Raw genomic sequence first — 20,299 nt, 5'->3', positions numbered from 1 at the left:
ACAACTTCCACAACTTTCCACAACTTCACAACTTCATGCATTCCCTGCATGTTTTGCAGCTTCTCCTCTGCTGTTTATTTTTCATTTCTAAGGACTACATATCCCATGGTACCTTGCTGCCTGCAAGCACCTCTTTAGTTCAGAAAGCAGACTCTGTGGATTCTGTGACACAGCCATGCCTTCTCTCTGGATTCAAGGAAGTAAATGTGTGAGGATCTTCAAAAAGTACGTTTTCAAAATCAAGATTTTTCAGATTAAAGGAGAAAGCTGGACAAAATTGAATATATGATTTTACATTTAAACCATAGATACACTTTAAATCAGATAGCATCAAAAAGCCACTCCAGCACAAATATGTTCATCATTCTGCAGTTACATATTTATGTATATATGAGCTTTCTATTATCTTATTATTTTCAGTTGGAGCTGTGAGTTATGCTTACTGGTGCTGGCAAAGAAAAAAAAAGTAAAACAAATATGTACATTTATAAAGTTTAACAAATAAGTATGGCTATCCAGTACACAAAATTATTTACCTTTTGCAACTTGGGTAAGGCCAAGACTGTATGATTATTTTCATTGACTATGCGTGCATTAAGTAATTAACAGAAATACAGTTTTTCCATTTAACAGAATTCTTGTCGCCTCAGGGTTTTAAATTCTCATAATGTCAAAGTAAGTTTATGCTTCAGTAACCAGCAGCACGGCACATAAATAATTTTTTACCTATGTGCTTACATATTTAGGACACTAGAAATTCTCATGGGTTACAACAACACTTTGAACGTTCCAGAGTAAATGAAACACCTGCAAATTAATATATGCTTACCCTTTAGCATTCTAATGTAGGCATCATGCCACAATGAGTTTAGTATGTTTCACTGCATTTCTTATGAAATTATAAAGATTTATTAGTCCCACTAATATTCAACTATTTGGCACTATATGAGACACTTACTTGCTCTGATGTTAAGCATTGTTCCTTGTCTCTTAAGATGTCTTCCATCTCCTCCTCAAGTTCCTCCTTCCCTAATGGGCTCAGTAAAGATCAAAGTTCTTGGGGTTCTCTCTCTAGGCAAAGGTTGGATAGATGATCAATGTACAGCATGAGATCTTGTTGTGACGATGTGACTCCGGCAGAGACGGGATCATCTGAGGGAACAAGACAGATGTGGAAATGAATATTCAATATTTAATTTACTGATTTTTAATTGGATAGAACCCAAAGAAAAAAAAAGATTAGTAAGGCTTTTTAATATTGTGCTGCATTTATATAGGAATTGGCAGCATCACATCTCCGATCACCTGGTTTATCTGCTCTTTACAGGAGCAAATAACCAGGGGAAAACATAACCAGAGACTTCAGTGGTGGCTGATACTTCCTAAAGCTTAAAGCAGGGCTCCACCCAATTGGGGAAGCTCCACGTGTTTGCTTCCTCCCTTCAGCTGCCACATTTGGCACCTTTTTGGGGGGGGGGTACCTGTTTTTGACAGGTACCCACTCCCACTTCCAGGTGACTTCACTGTGGCTAAATCACTCGGAAATGTATGTATTCCGCGCTCAGGACGGGCTTGTAACCGAACTGCAGCCCCGGAAGTTTGGCCCCCCTCCTCCTTCCTTTGCTGCCGGGCCATTCACAAAGCGCAACACGTTTCACTCATGTGCAGTATGGAACCAGCATGGCGGCAGCAGCACCCAAGAGCCGATTGAAAAATCGGCTGGGGTGCCAACATCGCGGGATCCCTGGACAGGTAAGTGTCCTAATATTAAAATTCAGTAGCTACAGTATTTGAAGCTGCTGACTTTTAATTAAACTCTGGGCAGATATAAATCGAACACAATATTACAGCTCTGTAATCATCAATATAGCATTAAATACATTTTTTAGAGCAAGCAGTGTAAGAAATAAAATGTAACCCAGTGTCAGCCTTTTGAAGACTACTGAAAAAATAAAGATTTTCTTTATCTGACTGTTTTATGTATAATTACGTTGGTAAGAGCAATATATACTGTAATCAATGTAAACAGCTCTTAAAACGGCAGTAAATGCAGTGAAGAAAATAATTCCTCCTGCAAGGTAATGTCATAATGTGGCATGTCAGGGGGTCACCTTCCCTTAAGCCTGGGTTCACACATGTGTGGTGTGAACTGAAGCTCAGGTTTCACTGGGAAGATAAAAATCAGTTGTTCAGAGGTTTCTCTGTGCGTTGTAGCTGTGGATCAGTGAGCGGGGGGGGTGGTGTAGTGAGGAGAAGGAGAAAATCCATGAATCCATGTTCAGAACGCAATGCATCTGCTAATCAGATGCGTTCCCATAGAACATAATGGCTTGTAATTCGCACCACAATGCCCAAAAAATGCACACGTTTTTTGTGCAATGCGCAGTGCGAATGCAACGCACATATGTGAACCAGACACATTCAAATGGAACTCCGCTTTAGGCTCTCCAGCAGGTGCTGTCACCGCTGACAGGGCTTCCATCTTCACCTGGTCTTCCTTCCGGATTAGCGAGCTCTGGTCCTCCATCCATGGGAGTTTTCTCCCACCTTAAAGTCTGTGAAAATAGCCAATACAGTCCCAATGCAATGTGTTTAGTCCCAAAACCTTTTTTCCTTTTCCAAAGAATATCTTCCTCCATTCTGTGCTTAATAATATCAAGATTCCACACCAACATGCAAATGGGTCCCAACACCTTTCCTCTAATGCACTCACTTCAAGATATGGACCTAAAACATTTGTTGTTAGGTCAAATGGGCGTTTTTCCCCCAAGGGGATCTGGATAAATTATCTGCTATCTTTCTGGATATCCTTAGGGATGATCTTCTCCTTTTAGTTATACCAGGCTAATATCTCTTTAAGAAACCGCCGGTCTCTACCTTCTCCGCTCTCTACCTTCTCTGTTCACAATGTACTCAAAATCATAGGATGCTCTCTCATAGTGTAGTAAACTAGGTACCATATGTTTATCAAAGGTATCACGCTTACATCACACATATAGTAAAAGCGCCTCTAAAAATCTCACGCTGTGCAGCCGCGATCTGACACTTCATGCGGCCTCCTGCAGGTTGGTGTGGAATCTTGATATTATTGAGCACAGAGTGGAGGAAGATATTGTTTGGATATAGAAAACACGTTTTGGGACTACACACATTGCTTAGGGACTGTATTGCCTCTTTTCAAAGACTTTAAGAGCCGTTTACTTTAAAAATAGATTGGTATTGGTTAGTTTCACAGATTTCAAGAGTCCTGTTGTTTATGCACAATTTATTTGTATATTTGTATGGAGTTGTATGTTGCATAGTGAGATTTATATAGAAAAAAATATTTTAGGGAGAGCCGCATGATTACTGACAACTGTCTATTTGACTTTGTGGGAACGCATTTAGATGTGAGCAGCACCCTTCACTTGTATTGGTCTATTTTGAGATATACACTATATTTTCAAAATTATTGTGACGCCTGCCTTTACATGCACATGAACTTTAATGGCATCCCAGTCTTAGTCCGTAGGGTCCAATAATGAGTTGGCCCACCCTTTGCAGCTATAACGGCTTTAATTCTTCAGGAAGGCTGTCCACAAGGTTTAGAAGTGTGTCTATGGGAATGTTTGACCATTCTTTCAGAAGCGCATTTGTGAGGTCAGGCACTGATGTTGGACAAGATGGCTTGGCTCGCAGTTTCTGCTTTAATTCATCCCAAAAGGGTTCTATCAGGTTGAGGTTAGGACAGGGTGTGCAGGCCAGTAAAGTTCCTCCACCTCAAACTCGCTCATCCAGGTCTTTATGGACCTTGCATTGTGCACTGGTAGGCAGTCATGTTGGAACAGGAAGGGGCCATCCACAAACTGTTCCCACAAAGTTGGGAGCATGAAATTGTCCAAAATGTCTTGGTATGCTGACGCCTTAAGAGTTCCCTTCACTGGAACTAAGGGGCCAAGCCCAACCCTTGAAAAACACCCCACACCATAATCCCCCGTCCACCAAATTATTTGGAGGGGTGGCCCAATACTTTTGGCAACATAGTGTGGATGAGCGAGTTTGGGGTGGAGGAACTTGACTGGCCTGAACAGAGTCCTGACCTCAACCCGATAAAACACCTTTGGGATGAATTAGAGAGGAGACTGTGAGCCAGGCCATCTTGTTCAATATCAGTGCCTGACCTCACAAATGCGCTTCTGGAAGAATGTTCAAACATTCCCATAGACACACTCCTAAAATTTCCCAGAGGAGTTGAAGCTGTTATAGCTGCAAAGGGTGGGCCAACGCAATATTGAACCCTACGGACTAAGACTGGGACACCACTAAAGTTCATGTGCGTGGAAAGGCAGGCGCCCCAATACTTTTGATAATATAGTGTATAGAGGAGATCACATTAATATTTATTATTCATTTATGGTTTATTCTGCACACATATAGTGTTTATTTATTTATTTTTCATTTATGATTCATTCTGAACACGCATAGGGGGTTATTTACTAAAGCAAAATCCACTTTGCACTGAAAGTGCACTTGGAAGTGCAGTCGCTGTAGATCCGAGGGGGACATGCAAGGAAAATAAAAAACAGCATTTTAGCTTGCACATGATTGGATGATAAAATCAGCAGAGCTTCCACTCATTTCAGATCTACCCCTTAGATTTAGAGCGACTCCACTTCCAAGTGCACTTTCAGTGCAAAGTTGATTTGCCTTTCGTAAATAACCCCCATAGTGTGTATTTATTTATTTTCATTTATTTTATTTATTACAGGTACTTATATAGCGCCGTCAATTTACGCAGTATACAGTATATTGTACATTCACATCAGTCCCTGCCCTCAAGGAGCTTACAATATAAGGTCCCTAACCCACATTCATACATACAAGGGCTAATTTAGACAGGATCCATCCAATTAACCAACCAGTATGTCTTTGGAGTGTGCGAGGAAACAGGAGTACACAGAGGAAACCCACGAAGGCAAAGGGAAAACATGCAGGCAGGTAGTGTCGTGGTTGGGATTCGAGCCAGCGACCCTAGTGCTTTATGATTTATTTTTTACACACGTAGTGGTTATTATCTAGGTAGCACAGACGTATCACTGTCTTTTACTTATGTTGGTAAAAGTAAATAAGATTTAAGGGTTTGATAGTGGCAGAATAGTGCACACAGTGCATTGTGGCAAAACATAAGGATAGTAGCAGCAAGCTTTGATGGTGACAGGCCTACAGGGGACTAAATTATAATAATATGATCAACTAAACAGTGGTGACTTGTCAATTGAATACCATACACAGGTAACAATTACTCAACTATTATAATATGCAGGCAGCATACAGGTATTAATTGCAATACACACAGACAGCAAACCACCAATTGTGATAATATGTGGGTAACAAATGCACAAACATGGTGATATGTGGGCAAACAAAGGGCAGGGGTGATTATATGGGGGCAACAAACTGGCAATCTTGACAATATATGGACAAAAATCCCCCCCGTCCCCGCCCCCAGGGAAAACAATTCCTTCCTCATTCTACACCCCCAGCAAAAGTCTCCAAGTAAAAAGTCCTGCTTCTCCAGCTGCTCCATTGACCAGTAAAAGCAACCCCCCCCCAAGTAGACCCCCTACAAACAAAATCCCTTCTGCCCAGCAACAACCCCGCAAACCTTGCTCCAGCAAAACTCCCCAGTGGCAAAAGCCCTTCTCCCCCAGCAAAGCCCCCACCAACAAAAAGCCCTCCCTCCTATCAAAAAAAACACCAGCAACTGTGCCTCCCCATGTTCCATGGTGTGAGTGATTATATATTACTGGGTCACTTATCTCTAGGCTACAATGGTACAGAATCCCATACCCAATATGTGTTTTGGGAGGAGACCCCTTTTTTATCCCCTATTTTCTCCTTCAATACTGACTGACATACAGTATTCGTTGATAATAAAAGCCCACAAGTCCTTGTACCATAACAATACCAAATTATACACCTGGTGCACTAAAATAGTATCTTTGGGGGAAGCAAAATCTTTTTTTTTAACAGTTGAAAACATGTAGTATTCCTGATGTTAGAACTCAGGATCAGCACTGGACAGCTCAACAAATACCATAGTTTATCAATAATAATTGTTCATTTTTTACAGAGTGCAGACGTAAAAATAAAATACATAAGCTCTAATGCACATACTGTTTCCCTTTTCTCTTCCTTCAGTCAGAGCAGTAAAAAATAAAGCAATACCTAATATGCTCAGGCAAAATACTTTATATATATTTTAATTGTGAAGAAATTGTGGAAGGTGTAGGGCCTAAGTCAATTAAGGCAATTTAAGACAATGTATAGGCCTGACTTGTTAGCCGAAAGTCAGGACATTTTCAGTAGAAAATATTTTTTTTTTGGCAAATATGGAATCTTACATTTCAAAACTTGCATCAAGCTAATTGTTAAGCTGCATACACACGATCGGATTTCCCAACGGGAATTGTGTGATGACAGGCTGTTGGCGGAAAATCCGACCATTTGTACGCTCCATCAGACAATTGTTGGCCAACTTTCCGTGGACAAATGTCGGATGGCAGGTTTATAAATTTTTCATGGACAACGGTCTGCTGTCGGATTTTCCGAGTGTGTGTAAACAAGTCTGTCAGACAAAAGTCCAAAGTACAAACACGCATGCTCGGGAAGCAAGGACGAGCCGGAAGCGGTCGGTCTTGTAAACTAGTGTTTGTAATGGAGAATTAACATTCGTGATGTGGCAAATTATGAAATCTCGAAATGCAGCGCACATTCTCTTCTTCTTTAATGGGATAATAAAGCTGATTTGCTGGTGATACTGATGGAGTTATTGCAAACGAATTTTCAAAGGCTTTTTTTTCTAGTGATATCAAGAATAATATTATTATGCTTGTTATTTTTTTTTGGTGCAAGTTACCACAACACCATTATCCCGTAGTTTTTAAGATCAAAGATACAACTATGTTGGTGTCCCTTGTCAATTTGACATTGTATTTTTTAAAATTTAACTGTCTACTCCCAAACTGTCATTTGAAGTAAAACACATAGCCAAGTATTATTCTCCACAATTTTTTTATGTGCATTAAAAAAAAGAAAACAAAGAAAACTAGACATGCTATCTGCCAATAGAACTTAACCAAAAAGTGCATTCTATGGATCCGAAAATATAGAAAATATACCAAATCAAATCATTATTTAACCAAAAAATAAAATAAAAGCCTCATGCATGTGTCCTGCTTCTTAATATAGGGGGTCAACAATGCCAAGAGTTGGTGAAAGCAGGGGTCCGTCATCCAGAGATAATTCAGATAATCATCCAGATTATTCGCCTGGAGCTCCCGCAGCAAAGGCATGTGACATAATAGGACATGATTAATAAAGCAATACATTTTTGGTCCAAGAACTCCTCCTCCTCCTGTTCCTGGACTGGACTTGGGTCAAAGCAATAACTCCAAGACCAATAATAAATAACACGTTATCTCCTCCGATTCCGCAACATGGCTGGTTGACGAACGGCCGTTCAGAAATGAACTGAGAAGCGCAAAATGAAAAGCACGAATCAACACTCACCAAACTTCTACTAACACGAAATTAAGAGAAGGAGCCCAAAGGGTGGTGCTAAAGAGCTGAAAAACCACGTAGTACATCACTACGTTCGTGTTTGTTGGGCGACAATTGTGTGCCGTTTGTATGCAAGACTAGTCTAGGGCCAACCCCCTTTGGACAAAAGTCCGATCGTGTGTACGAGGCTCTAAGGTGTTAAATGTTTCAAACGTGAGAATTTCTCTTTAATACTTTCCTTCAATTTACAATTTTCCAGCTTGTTGAAAGACCTGTAAGAACAGAGATGATGCTCTTGATCTGAGTCAGCGTGAGCTGCGTCACCAGGGCTTTTTCTCTCGGAGAATAGGTGCAGGAACTCCCCCCATCTGAGTCACCCCTTGTCTCTGCCCCTACCCACCTCTGACTACCGTCCCTTGATTCCACCCCCTACCCACCTACCAGTACTGCCCCTTTTAGAGAATACAGAACCAAGTATCATTTTTTGGTGCTAAATCATTTGTATGGAACATGATAAAAAGAAAAGCGGTAAAATAGATCCCCTACAGCCAGGAACAATAGAATCCCAGCAATAGATCCCCACACAACAATAGACTCCCCCAGCAGCAATGGACTCCACCCCAACAACAATACATTCCATGCAGCAACAGTGAACCACCCACAACAAAATATCACACTCAGGAACAAAATATCCACCCAAGCAACATTAGACCCCCCCAGCAGCAACAACAGATCTCCCAGCAGCCAGCATCAATAGATCCTCAAGCAGCCAGTAAAAATAGACCTCTCCCTCAACAGTAGATCCCTTCCAGCAACATAAGAACCCCCACAGCAACAATAGACCCTCACACAAAATCAGATCCCCACCAGTACAATAGATCCCCCAGCAGCCAACATCAATAGACCCTCCAGCTCACCCCACACCCCATGCTATTATATACATTCAGTGCTGGAGGTGCCAGAACTGCGTTCCCCCGCATTCCCACTGAAAAAAAGCCCTGCGCGTCACACTTTGTGAATGGTCCTGAAAGGACCTGTGGTGGGGGAAGTAGGAGGGGCAGAACATCCTTGTAGATCGCCGTGGCGTTCTGACCCTGAAGTGGGAGCAGGTACCTGTCAAAACACAGTACCCACTCCCTCCCAAAAAAGTGCCAAATGTGGCAGAGAAGGGCGGGATGCAAACAAGCGAAACTTCTGCTTTTGGATTAAGTTCCGTTTTAAGTACTATACACATTAGCACTATGGCCTAAGTTAACAAAGAGTCCTTAACCACTTGCCTCCCAGCCTCCACAGTTTTACTGCGGCAGGTTGGCTTAGCTGGGTAAATCGAGAGTTACCTTACGTTGCTTCCCATTGGGGCCACTAGGGGCAAGCGTGAGCCATCGGAGGCACGCTCGCGTGCCCACGGCCCACTGCAGGAGCTGATGCGAGTGCCCGGTGGGCGTGATGACTGCCGGAGCCGATTCGAGTGCCCGGCGGGCGCGATCGCTCATGACAGAGCGAGGACCGGGATCTGTGTGTAAACACACAGATCCCGGTTATTTCAGGGGAGAAGAGACTGATCGTGTGTTCATACAAAGTATGAACACCAATCTCTCTCTTCCCCTAGTAAGTCCCATCCCCCCTTCAGTTAGAACACAGTGAGGTAACACATTTAACCCCTTGATCACCCCCTAGTGTTAACCCCTTCCCTGCCAGTGACATTTATACAGTAATCAGTGCATTTTTATAGCACTGATCGCTGTATAATTGTCAATGGTCCCGAAAATGTGTCAAAAGTGTCTGATATTTTCGCCGCAATTTCGCAGTCCCGATAAAACTCGCCGTCATTACTAGTAAATAAAATAGTAATAATAAAAATGCCATAAATCTATCCCTTATTTTGTAGATGCTATAACTTTTGCACAAACCTATCAATATACACTTATTGCGATTTTTTTACCAAAAATATGTAGAAGAATACATATCGCCCTAAACTGAGGAAAAAATTAGTTTTTTTGAAAAAAAATGTGGGATAATTATTATAGCAAAAAGTAAAAGATAATGGGGGTTATTTACTAAAGGCAAATCCACTTTGCACTACAAGTGAACTGGAACTGGAAGTGCAGTCGCTGTAGATCTGAGGGGGACATGCAAGGAAAATAAAAAAAGCATTTTTGCTTGTACGTGATTGGATGATAAAATCAGCAGATTTTCCCCTCAGATCTAAAGCGACTGCACTTCCAAGTTCACTTGCAGTGCTCTTTCAGTGCAAAGTGGATTTGCCTTTAGCAAATCAACCCCATTGTGTTTTTTTCAAAATTGTCGCTCTTCTTTTGTTTATAGCGCACAAAATAAAAACCACAGAGGTGATCAAATACCACCAAAAGAAAGCTCTATTTGTGGGAAAAAAAGGACGTCAATTTTGTTTGGATACAGCTTCGCACAACCGCGCAATTGTCAGTTAAAGCGACGCAGTGCCGAATAGCAAAAAGTAGCCTGGTCATTGAGCAGCCAGATCTTCCGGGGCTGAAGTGGTTAAAGTATATGTAAACCCAATTACTAACATTTCATATAAGAAATTAAAATGGTAACGTCATTTCAAAAGTCAAAAGTAATTTTTTAGTATTTAACCACTTCCATACTGCACAAATTCTAGAACTCCTCTCCTATATAGTTACATAGTAGGTGAGGTTGAAAAAAAAAAGTCCATCAAGTCCAACCTATGTGTGTGATTATATGTCAGTATTACATTGTATATCCCTGTATGTTGTGGTCGTTCAGGTGCTTATCTTATAGTTTTTTGAAACTATCGATGCTCCCCGCTGAGACCACCGCTTGTGGAAGAGAATTCTATATCCGCTCTTACAGTAAAGAACCCTCTACACAGTTTAAGGTTAAACCTCTTTTCTTCTCATTTTTTTTCTTTTTTAAACAATAAGCTTTTATTGATGTTAAATTATAGCATTTGTACAATCCTACTAACATTTGTACATGAGTATCATATAAAAATATAACTGTATATAATTGAATTTAATGATAGAGTATTTTACTAGCGAAACCAACAAGATGGTTTTGTAATCAGCCTATCTTTACATCAATTGTTTATTTTAAATACTCTGAATTTATGTATCAAAATCTATTATTTAATTCAAGAGAAAAATAAAATAATGTGTAAATAGGGATGAGCCCGAAGTTCAAATCGAACATGCGGTGATCGCAGCAAATTCGAAAGCCGCGGAACACTGTTAAAGTCTACGAGATACTAACATGAAAAACCAAAAGTGCTCATTTTAAAGGCTTATATGCAAGTTATTGTCATAAAAAGTGTTTGGGGACCCGGGTTCTGCCCCAGGGGACATGTATCAATGCAAAAAAAAGTTCTAAAAACGGCCGTTTTTTCAGGAGTGGTGATTTTATTTATGCTTAAAGTGAAACGATAAAAATGAAATATTCCTTTAAATATCGTGCCTGGGGGTGTCCTTAGTATGCCTGTAAAGTGGCGCATTTTTCCCGTGTTTAGAACAATACCACAGCAAAATGACATTTCTAAAGGAAAAAAAGTAATTTAAAACTGCTTGCGGCTGTAATGAATTATTGGGTCTCAGCAATATAGATAAAACTCATTGAAAAAAACGGCATGGGTCCCCCCCCAGTCCATTATCAGGCCCTTTAGGTCTGCTATGAATATTAAGGGGAACCCCAAACCAAAATAAAAATTGTGTGGGGTCCCCCCAAAATCCATATCAGGCCCTTCAGGTCTGGTATGGATATTAAGGGGAACCAAAATTTAAAAAAAATGGCGTAGGGGTCCCTCCAAAATCAATACCAGATCCTTATTCGAGCACGCAACCTGGCAGGCTGCAGGAAAAGAGGGCGGGAAGAGAGAGAACCCCCCCTCCTGAACCATAACAGGCCACATGCCCTCAACATGGGGAGGATGCTTTGGAGTAGCCCCCCAAAGCACCTTGTCCCCATCATCCCCCTTGCCCAGTGGTTATCGGAATCTGGAAGCCCCCTTCAACAAGGGGACCCCCAGATCCCGCCCCCCTATGTGTATTGGAAATGGGTGCCTTGTACCCCTGCCAATTCACAAAAAAAGTGTGGAAAATAGTAAAAATGACAAGAGACGCTTTGGGACAAGTCCTTCATTAAAAAAAAATGTCCAGCGATGTAACGCCGCCCAACAGAACGAAAAAAGAAAAAAAACGCAGCAGCTCCGCCTCCATGGGAGTCTCCTGCTGAGTGACGCTTCTCGTTGACAGCTGTTATATAGCTGAGGGTAGAGCCACTCGGTGATGCAAATGGGTGACCCTGCCTTCCTCTGATGTCACGTGGCTTCCAGATTCCAATAAGCCCCCCCCCCGCCCACAGACCCCCACAACCACCAGGCAAGGGTTGTGGGGATCAGGCCCTTGTCCCCATGTTGATGGGGACAAGGACCTGATCCCCACAACCCTTGCCCGGTGGTTGTGGGGTCTGAGTCAACATGGGGGCAAGGTGCTTTGGGGGGCTACTCCAAAGCATCCTTCCCATTTTGAGGGCATGTGGCCTGGTATTATTTAGGAGGGGGCGCTCTCTCACCCCCCCCTTTTCCTGCGGCCTGGCAGGTTGCGTGCTCGGATAAGGGTCTGATATGGATTTTGGGGGGGCACCTACACCATTTTTTTTATTTTGAGGCAGGGTTCCCCTTAAAATCCATACCAGACTTGAAGGGTCTGGTATGGATTTTGGGGGGACCCCTACGCCATTTCTTTTTACTTTGGTGCAGGGTTCCCCTTAATATCCATACCAGACCTGAAGGACCTGGTATGGATTTTGATGTGACCCCCACGCAATTTATTTGTTAAATTTTGGTTTGGGGTTCCCCTTATTATTCATACCAGACCCAAAGGGCTTGGTAATGGACTGGGGGGAGGGACCCATGCCATTTTTTTCAATGAGTTTTATCTATATTGCCGAGACCCGACAATTCATTACAGCCGCGATCAGTTTTAAATTACTTTTTTTCCTTTAGAAATGTCATTTTGCTGTGGTATTGTTCTAAACACAGGAAAACTGTGCCACTTTACAGGCATACTAAGGACACCCCTCAGGCATGATATTTAAATTATTATTTTATTTTTATTGTTTCACTATAAGCATTATTAAATCACTGCTCCCGAAAAAACTGCCATATAAAAATTTTTTTTTTTCATTGATACATGTCCCCTGGGGGGGGACACGGGTCCCCAAAAACTTTTTATGGCAATAACTTGCATATAAGCCTTTCAAATTAGCACTTTTGATTTTTCATGTTCGTGTCCCATAGACTTTAATGGTGTTCTGCTTAGCTCAGCTTAGTGTCGTCCACAAATACAGAGACGGAGCTGTTGACCCCATCCTTCAGGTCATTTATGAATAAATCAAACTGGACTGGTCCCAGCACAGAACCCTGTGGGACCCCACTTCCCACCCCAGACCATTCCGAGTATTCCCCATTTATAACCACCCTCTGAACTCGCCCTTGTAGCCAGTTTTCAATGCTGATTACTGCTAATGATACCATTTTCATGACTAAAATCTTGTATATAGTCCCTTATCATCCCCTCCAAGAGCTTGCATACTATTGATTTTAGGCTAACTGGTCTGTAATTCGCAGGGATATATTTTGGCCCTTTTTAAAATATTGGTTCTACATTGGTTTTTCTCCAATCAGCTGGTACCATTCCAGTCAGTAGACTGTCAGTAAAAATTAGGAACAATGGTCTGGCAATTACTTGACTGAGTTCCCTAAGTAACCTTGGGTACAAGCCATCTGGTCCCGGTGATTTATTAATGTTAAGTTTCCCAAGTCTATTTCTAATTCTGTCCTCTGTTAGCCATGAGGGTGCTTCCTGTGATGTGTCATAAGGACAAACACTGCACTTTTGGTTACTGAAGCCCCCCCGATTCCCTTGTGAAGACTGAGAAGAAGAATAAATTCAATAACTTTGCCATCCCCTCATCCTTTGTAACCAGATGTCCTTCCCCATTCTTTATGGGACCAATATGGTCTGTCCTCCCTTTTTTACTGTTTATATACTTAAAGAATTCTTTGGGATTTTTTTTTTTTTGCTCTCCTCCCTTATGTGTCTTTCATGTTCTATCTTAGCCACCCTAATTACACCCTTACATATCTTGTTGCATTCTTTGTAAAGTCTGAATGCTGATGATGATCCCTCAGCCTTGCATTTTTTGAAGGCCTTCTCCTTTGCTTTTATATGCATTTTTACATTAGAGTTAAGCCATCCAGGACTTTTGTTCGCACTTTTAAATTTATTTCCCAATGGGATGCACTGGCTAATGCCTTTATTTAATATCCTCTTAAAGCAAACCCATCTCTCCTCCGTGTTCTTTGTTTCTAAGATTTTATCCCAATTTATATCTTCTAGTAAGGTTCGTGAACATGTAAAAATCATCATTTTTTTTTGCTCGAAAATTACTCAGAACCCACAAACATTATATATATATTTTTAGCAGACACCCTAGGGAATGGCGGTTATTGCAACTTTTTATGTCACACGGTATTTGCGCAGTAATTTTTCAAACGTGAACATTTTCATGAAAAAAAACAAAACAGTAAAGTTAGCCCAATATTTTTGTAAAATGTGACAGATGATGTTACGCCGAGTAAATAGATACCTCACATGTCACACTTTAAAATTGTGAACACTTGTGGTATGGCGCCAAACTTCGGTACTTAAAAATTTCCATAGGCAACGCTTTAAATTTTTTTACAGGTTACATGTTTAGAGTTACAGAGGAGATCTAGCACTAGAATTATTGCTCTCGCTCTAATGTTCGAAAAAACAACCGGCGCTTTGAGGGTAACCATACGGCCTGCAATGAAACTGAGTTTGACATCCCTGGATTAGGCAGTCCATACAGCTGTAAAACTGCACAGTTTTAAATGAAAATGTACTTGACCTGCAGTTGGTTTTCCGTTTCCTATACAAGTTAATTATATTCCTACTACAAATATCACACTGGTGGCCTGATAACTCCTAATAAGCATTTAATTCATTTTTTATGTTGTTGCTTGGTTATGAGGTTTCTACTATATCACATGAAATCCTGTCACTTAGAGTACTGCCTGAATTCCTCACAACCTCAAAATTTTCAGGTCAAGGACAGATCGGGATAAGAATGTATACAAATATGACACAACCCTTAGGAAGCCCTAGGTGAGCCCATTGATATGTCACATAACCTTCCGTGGCTTCGAAATTTAAAAGTAACCTTTACCCCTATACATTTAAACACTATAATTATGTAATTAAAAGCAATTATGTAATTCACAGTCCAACATTTTACACTATAGGAGGTATGTTTGATGCTTGGATTGGTGACCTCTGAAGGCTTTGCACACCAGATTCAAACAATGAGCCTTTAAATTGACATGGAAGCACAATCTGATTTCAACATCTGCACAGATTATACAATTAAAAGTGGAACTGGTAGATTGTTGAAATCATTAGTGAGGAATGTCTGCCATAGAGAGAGCTTGTGACTACTAATGTTCACAATCGTAAAACTTCCCTGCCTCCTTCCTATACACACAACATCCCCTGGGACAAGCACAGTATAAAAATACATTATGGACCCTTTAAAAGGCCATTATCATTCGAAGGAACTGGGCCTTTTTGTAAACATTGTTGGATTTCTTAAACAAATGTCATTTTTCTTAGCTGAAAAGTTACTCTCTGCAAATTAAAATATATTGCTACATGGAGGAAACCAGATCAGCTGCTTGTAGCCAAGGAGGCACGTGCTAAGCTGCCTGTGCTACCGCAGCCCCATTTCCATGTCTACAACAAATGAGGCTTAAGGGAGAGATTGAAGAAGTAGCAAATATGATGACTGACCCACATTACCCTATTTATTTCATTACCACTCCTAAAAACCAGGAAAATCTGTAAAATGATATGAAGACGTATGTTGGTATATATGAGGCCATTAGCAATATCAGAGAAGGGCCCCCAGATCACCAAACTCCATCTAAAAAACATTTCCAGATTGGTCGACAGCTTCTGTGGTTTCATGCAAATGATGGCAGCCTTAAGGAAAATGAGCAATTAAATTGCCTACTGTCCCACCAATAGACCCATGTTTGCTTTGTCCAAACCCTGCTCCTTCTCCTTGAAATAAACTTGCAAGGTCAACAGAACCAAATTTCCAAAATTGCGCCATACTTCATAGCAGTCCACAGACTGCTTGGGGTTGGTTGTGCCTGCAAAAATGACTGGCATCTAACGTCTACTGCTAGATTTTAGGAATAACAAAGGCTAGTCATAAATAATCAGATCCTGCCTCTAATAGTAGCAGTTCAATGCAATCTCAGAAGTGCTTGGTATTGCAAATAAAGTTTTTCCAACTTGGGCAAGAGTTGATTCTTCCCTCTGTTCTTTGAGAAGAAGGAGGATATTGATGACATTGTTGATGTGCATTTAACATTTCTGTTCTTCAGGCAATATAAAGTACATAAAAATCATAAAAACAGTATCAGTTGCTGGTGCTATAGAAGACATATACATGTCTCCATACCTCAACAATGATACATAATCATTTTTAATGTCTCAATTTTACAGAAGTGTCTAAAATATACAACATGTACAGTGTGTTAAAACATTAGTGCATGCACAGTGTATGCTACATTAAACTGGAATTTCAGCCCTGCACTATGCTTAAAATGTTCTTTCCTACCTATTCTGCCTAACCTGTGTTAAAATGTATATGTGTATACTAACCTATTTTTAGCCCACTCTGGTCCTGTCACTGGATCCCCTGTGTCAGTGATCAGCAGCTGCTGGGGAGATGGAACAGCTGGGAATCCAGGGAGCCATGACATCACTCATAGACTCCTATGTCCCAGCCTTTGTCAGTGCTTCCTCATCTCCCCTGCAGCCGCCACTCACAGACACAGGAGAGCTGGATCTGTTGGGTCACATGGCTGAAATGGACTAAAAATAGGTAAGTATACACATCTTTTTTTTTTTCTCACAGGTTAGACTTCATGTACACGGGACGTTTTGCAACCTCTCCTGAACGCTGTAACATCACAACTAGTAATCCACGTTTAAAAACATGTGTTTAGCAGCGTTTACAAGCCGCGTCTAGTGGCATTTAGCCGCGTTTGCGTTCAGAAGCGTTTACTAAAGATAACCCCAGGAGACCCTCCCAAATGATTAGAAAGCACTAAAAACAAGTAATTATTAACTATTTCAGTCATTCTGTGAGAGAACAGTGTGAGTAGCAGATGAGAAAGCAGTGTGCTTGTAGCTAGCTGTTATTTTTTGATTGGTTCGTTAATATGGATCCCATGATGAGCATGTGTGAGGAAATGCTCCTGATGTCGCTTTTGCTGAGGCTCCAAAGATGTAGAAAATTGCGTGAGAGGACCAGAGTTTGTCACTACTGGACACATTCATTGATGGCTCAACGCATGTCCACAGGATACTTTTCTAATATGTATGTTCAGCTGCGTAATTACCCAGAGAATGTTTTTTTATTTTACACGCATGTCACTTGCCACCTTTGACGTTCTCTTAGAAAAGGTTAGACCCCGTCTAGTTCGCATGTAGGACACCAACATGAGGAAAAGCATGCCACCAGAGGAACGTCCGTTGGTGACTCTCAGTTTCAACGTCAAGTAATGCAAGTCGTGTATTGTACAGCATAATTGGCTGATGAGGAGAATATCACATGGTATATCAAGCTTGCAGGCGGTGATAATTGAGCTTTTGGTGTGTTTTTAGCATTTTACAGGCTCAAAAGTAATAAATAAAATGTTTCCCTTTAAAAAAACTTTTAGACGAAAACGCGCCTAAACACGGGTAGCCGCGTTTAGCCGGGTTTGGCGTTTGAAATACCTCTAAACACAGCTTCTGAATGCATTTTTTTGGGTTCTAAAAAAACCTCTAAACTCAACTCCCTAGAAACGTCTGTAACTCTGTGTACATGTACTAATAAGTTAACAAAGAGGAGAGTTCAGGAGCTGTTGAAAAAGATGCCCGACTGCTCCTAAACGTCTGTTTACCAGCAGCAGTGTACACGAGGCCTTAGGCAGGAAAAGTAGCAGGAAGGGGACATTTTTAAGCATATATAGTGTAATGCCGCGTACACACGAGCGGACTTTACGGCAGACTTTGTCTGGCGGACTTTTCAACGGACTTTACGACGGACTTTCCAAATGAACGGACTTGCCTACACACGATCAACCAAAGTCCGACGGATTCATACGTGATGACGTATGACCGGACTAAAACAAGGAAGTTCATAGCCAGTAGCCAATAACTGTCCTAGCGTCGGTTTTTGTCCGTCGGACTAGCATACAGACGAGTGGACTTTTCGACCGGACTCGAGTCCATCGGAAAGATTTGAAACATGTTTCATTTCTAGGTCCGTCAAACTTTTGGGGAAAAAACGTCAGCTGGAGCCCACACACGATCAAATTGTCCGCCGGACTCCGGTCCGCCGGAACAAGTATGCCGTAAAGTCCGGTCGTGTGTATGCGGCATTAGGCTGGAATTCCATTTCAAGGTTTAATATGTTATAATTTTAGCCCTGATAAAAGGGCTCTGTCAGTGTTGATGCAGGAGACCATCTTCTCCCTAATGTCTTTCATAATCAGGCTCCTCTGTTCAACAAAGCCCTGGTCCAATGCAGGCCATAGATGGTTGAACAAAAAAAATTATTTTTTTCCCCACAGTGGAGAACCATATACTGACAGGGGTGCGACATTTGGCACCTTTCGGGGGGGAGCAAACAAGCGGAGCTGCCCCTTTTGGGTGGAGCTCCACTGTAAGTATTTGTAATACTAAAAAAAAGCCCTTTAACCCTCTTTGTCCCAGTCATCATTTGATTAAATACCAAAAAAATGCAATTAATTGAGTAGATATTTTTGTCATCATTGGTCCACCACAATTTCTATCACATGACTAAAAAAAAAAAATATTGGCTACAGAAATGTGTTTTGTGACCCAAGTCCCCTCACAAAGGGATTTCTCACATTCTTGATAATAGTGAACAATTCCTAACTGTAAACCTGATCAGTTTAATAAAACATAACGGCAACTTTTTTATGATTAATTAGAGTATACCCAGATTAGATTACTAAAAGCTCAGCTCAGTTTCCGTTGTAACACATAAAATTTTTTCGCGCTTCACTGGTCATCTAATAAAAGCTGGGATATGATACTCTGCTGAGGCAAAAATATTTTTTATAGACAAAATAATAGACTAGTATGTACCAAACACCATTTGATATTCTTTGTTAATACTCTTTTTGGTAGTTTGCATTATATGATACTGCTCAGGTATGTGCAAAAAAAAAAAAAAAAGGCTAATTTGTTATCCGTTTTCCTAATTCTCCTTCCTCTTAGCATTCGTTTTTTATATACATCCTGGTCATCAATATCAGATATCTAACTGGAGGACAGAAATTCATTTACGTTTCTCCCCTGTTTCCTTAGCATGCCATTCTCCAGGGCCTCTTAGGATGCACTTAATAAGTACCATATTATTTTGCCAAAGGAGGTCCTTGAGCCGGCCTCGGGAATGTATCGCAAATTAGTAGCAGAACCACAAAGCCGTGATACAGTTGTTATTTTAAGTCAGTTTTGTAGCAAGAACAAAATGGGGGAAAAAAAAGGAACAATGCATTATAAATAGACCCTGATACTTTCATTGTGTGCCTGAAAATTCAGACAAACTTTATAGCTATTTTTTGAGCAATAACATAAATATATGTAGCGGACATTTCAAAGACAGTCACAGATGGGGGCTCTGCTGCTGATTAGACTTGTACACTTTTTATACACATACCAGATATAGTTATACATCGATCTCAAACATTCCAAATTGTTTCAAGAGACTTTGCGGTATGCATACAGTCTGGATAAAGTGCAGTGTTTAAATGAATAATGAAAGGGGCTCTAGAGGCTTTCACATGCCGGCCATCAGAGCCAGAACAAGGTCCTCTAGTACCCAAGTGAAGTCCTCTAGTACCCAAGTGAAGTCCTCTAGTACCCAAGTGAAGTCTTCTAGTACCCAAGTGAAGTCCTCTAGTACCCAAGTGAAGTCCTCTAGTACCCAAGTGAAGTCCTCTAGTACCCCAGTGAAGTCTTCTAGCACCCAAGTGAAGTCCTCTAGTACCCAAGTGAAGTCTTTTAGTACCCAAGTGAAGTCCTCTAGTACCCAAGTGAAGTCCTCTAGTACCCAAGTGAAGTCCTCTAGTACCCCAGTGAAGTCTTCTAGCACCCAAGTGAAGTCCTCTAGTACCCAAGTGAAGTCTTTTAGTACCCAAGTGAAGTCCTCTAGTACCCAAGTGAAGTCCTCTAGTACCCAAGTGAAGTCTTCTAGTACCCATGTGAAGTCTTCTAGTACCCAAGTGAAGTCCTCTAGTACCCAAGAGAAGTCTTCTAGTACCCATGTGAAGTCTTCTAGAACCCAAGTGAAGATGCCAAAGTGAAGAGCAGAGTTAGGCTGTCACACAGACAATAGCGCCACCATTTTCTATGTACCAGTTGCAGAACTGCTTGGTTTTTTTTTTCATTTGTTTAAAGTAGAGTTGGACTTTAAGCCTTCATGCACATTAGCAGCTCCTAAACTTTAGGAGCTTTTGTTGTTTTTTTTTTGCCAAAGCTCCTTAATTCAACTCCATAAAAGCCTATGGGGTTGATTTACTAAAATGGGAAAGTACAAAATCTGTTGCAGCTCTGCATACAAACCAATCAGCTTCCAGGTTTTATTGTCAAAG

The 20,299-nt window shown here is 41.1% G+C and overlaps 1 protein-coding gene across 11 annotated transcripts in view; it reads right to left on the bottom strand.

Moving 5' to 3' along the window:
- ERC2 (ELKS/RAB6-interacting/CAST family member 2) overlaps nt 1–20,299 on the bottom strand; it is a 1,404,232-nt gene that overhangs the window by 171,266 nt on the left and 1,212,667 nt on the right. For 10 of the 11 annotated variants that reach the window (XM_073592266.1, XM_073592270.1, XM_073592273.1 and 7 more), the window contains one exon: nt 959–1,152. In XM_073592266.1, coding sequence (XP_073448367.1) covers nt 1,072–1,152 — 81 coding nt within the window. In that variant the 3' untranslated portion in view covers nt 959–1,071. Of the gene's footprint in view, nt 1–958; nt 1,153–20,299 lie in introns of those variants that run through there. The other variant, XM_073592271.1, reaches the window with a different exon arrangement.

This window comes from Aquarana catesbeiana, linkage group LG07, assembly GCF_042186555.1.
Source record: "Aquarana catesbeiana isolate 2022-GZ linkage group LG07, ASM4218655v1, whole genome shotgun sequence".
Lineage (NCBI taxonomy): Eukaryota > Metazoa > Chordata > Amphibia > Anura > Ranidae > Aquarana > Aquarana catesbeiana.
This window is presented reverse-complemented; position numbering and strand designations above follow the sequence as displayed.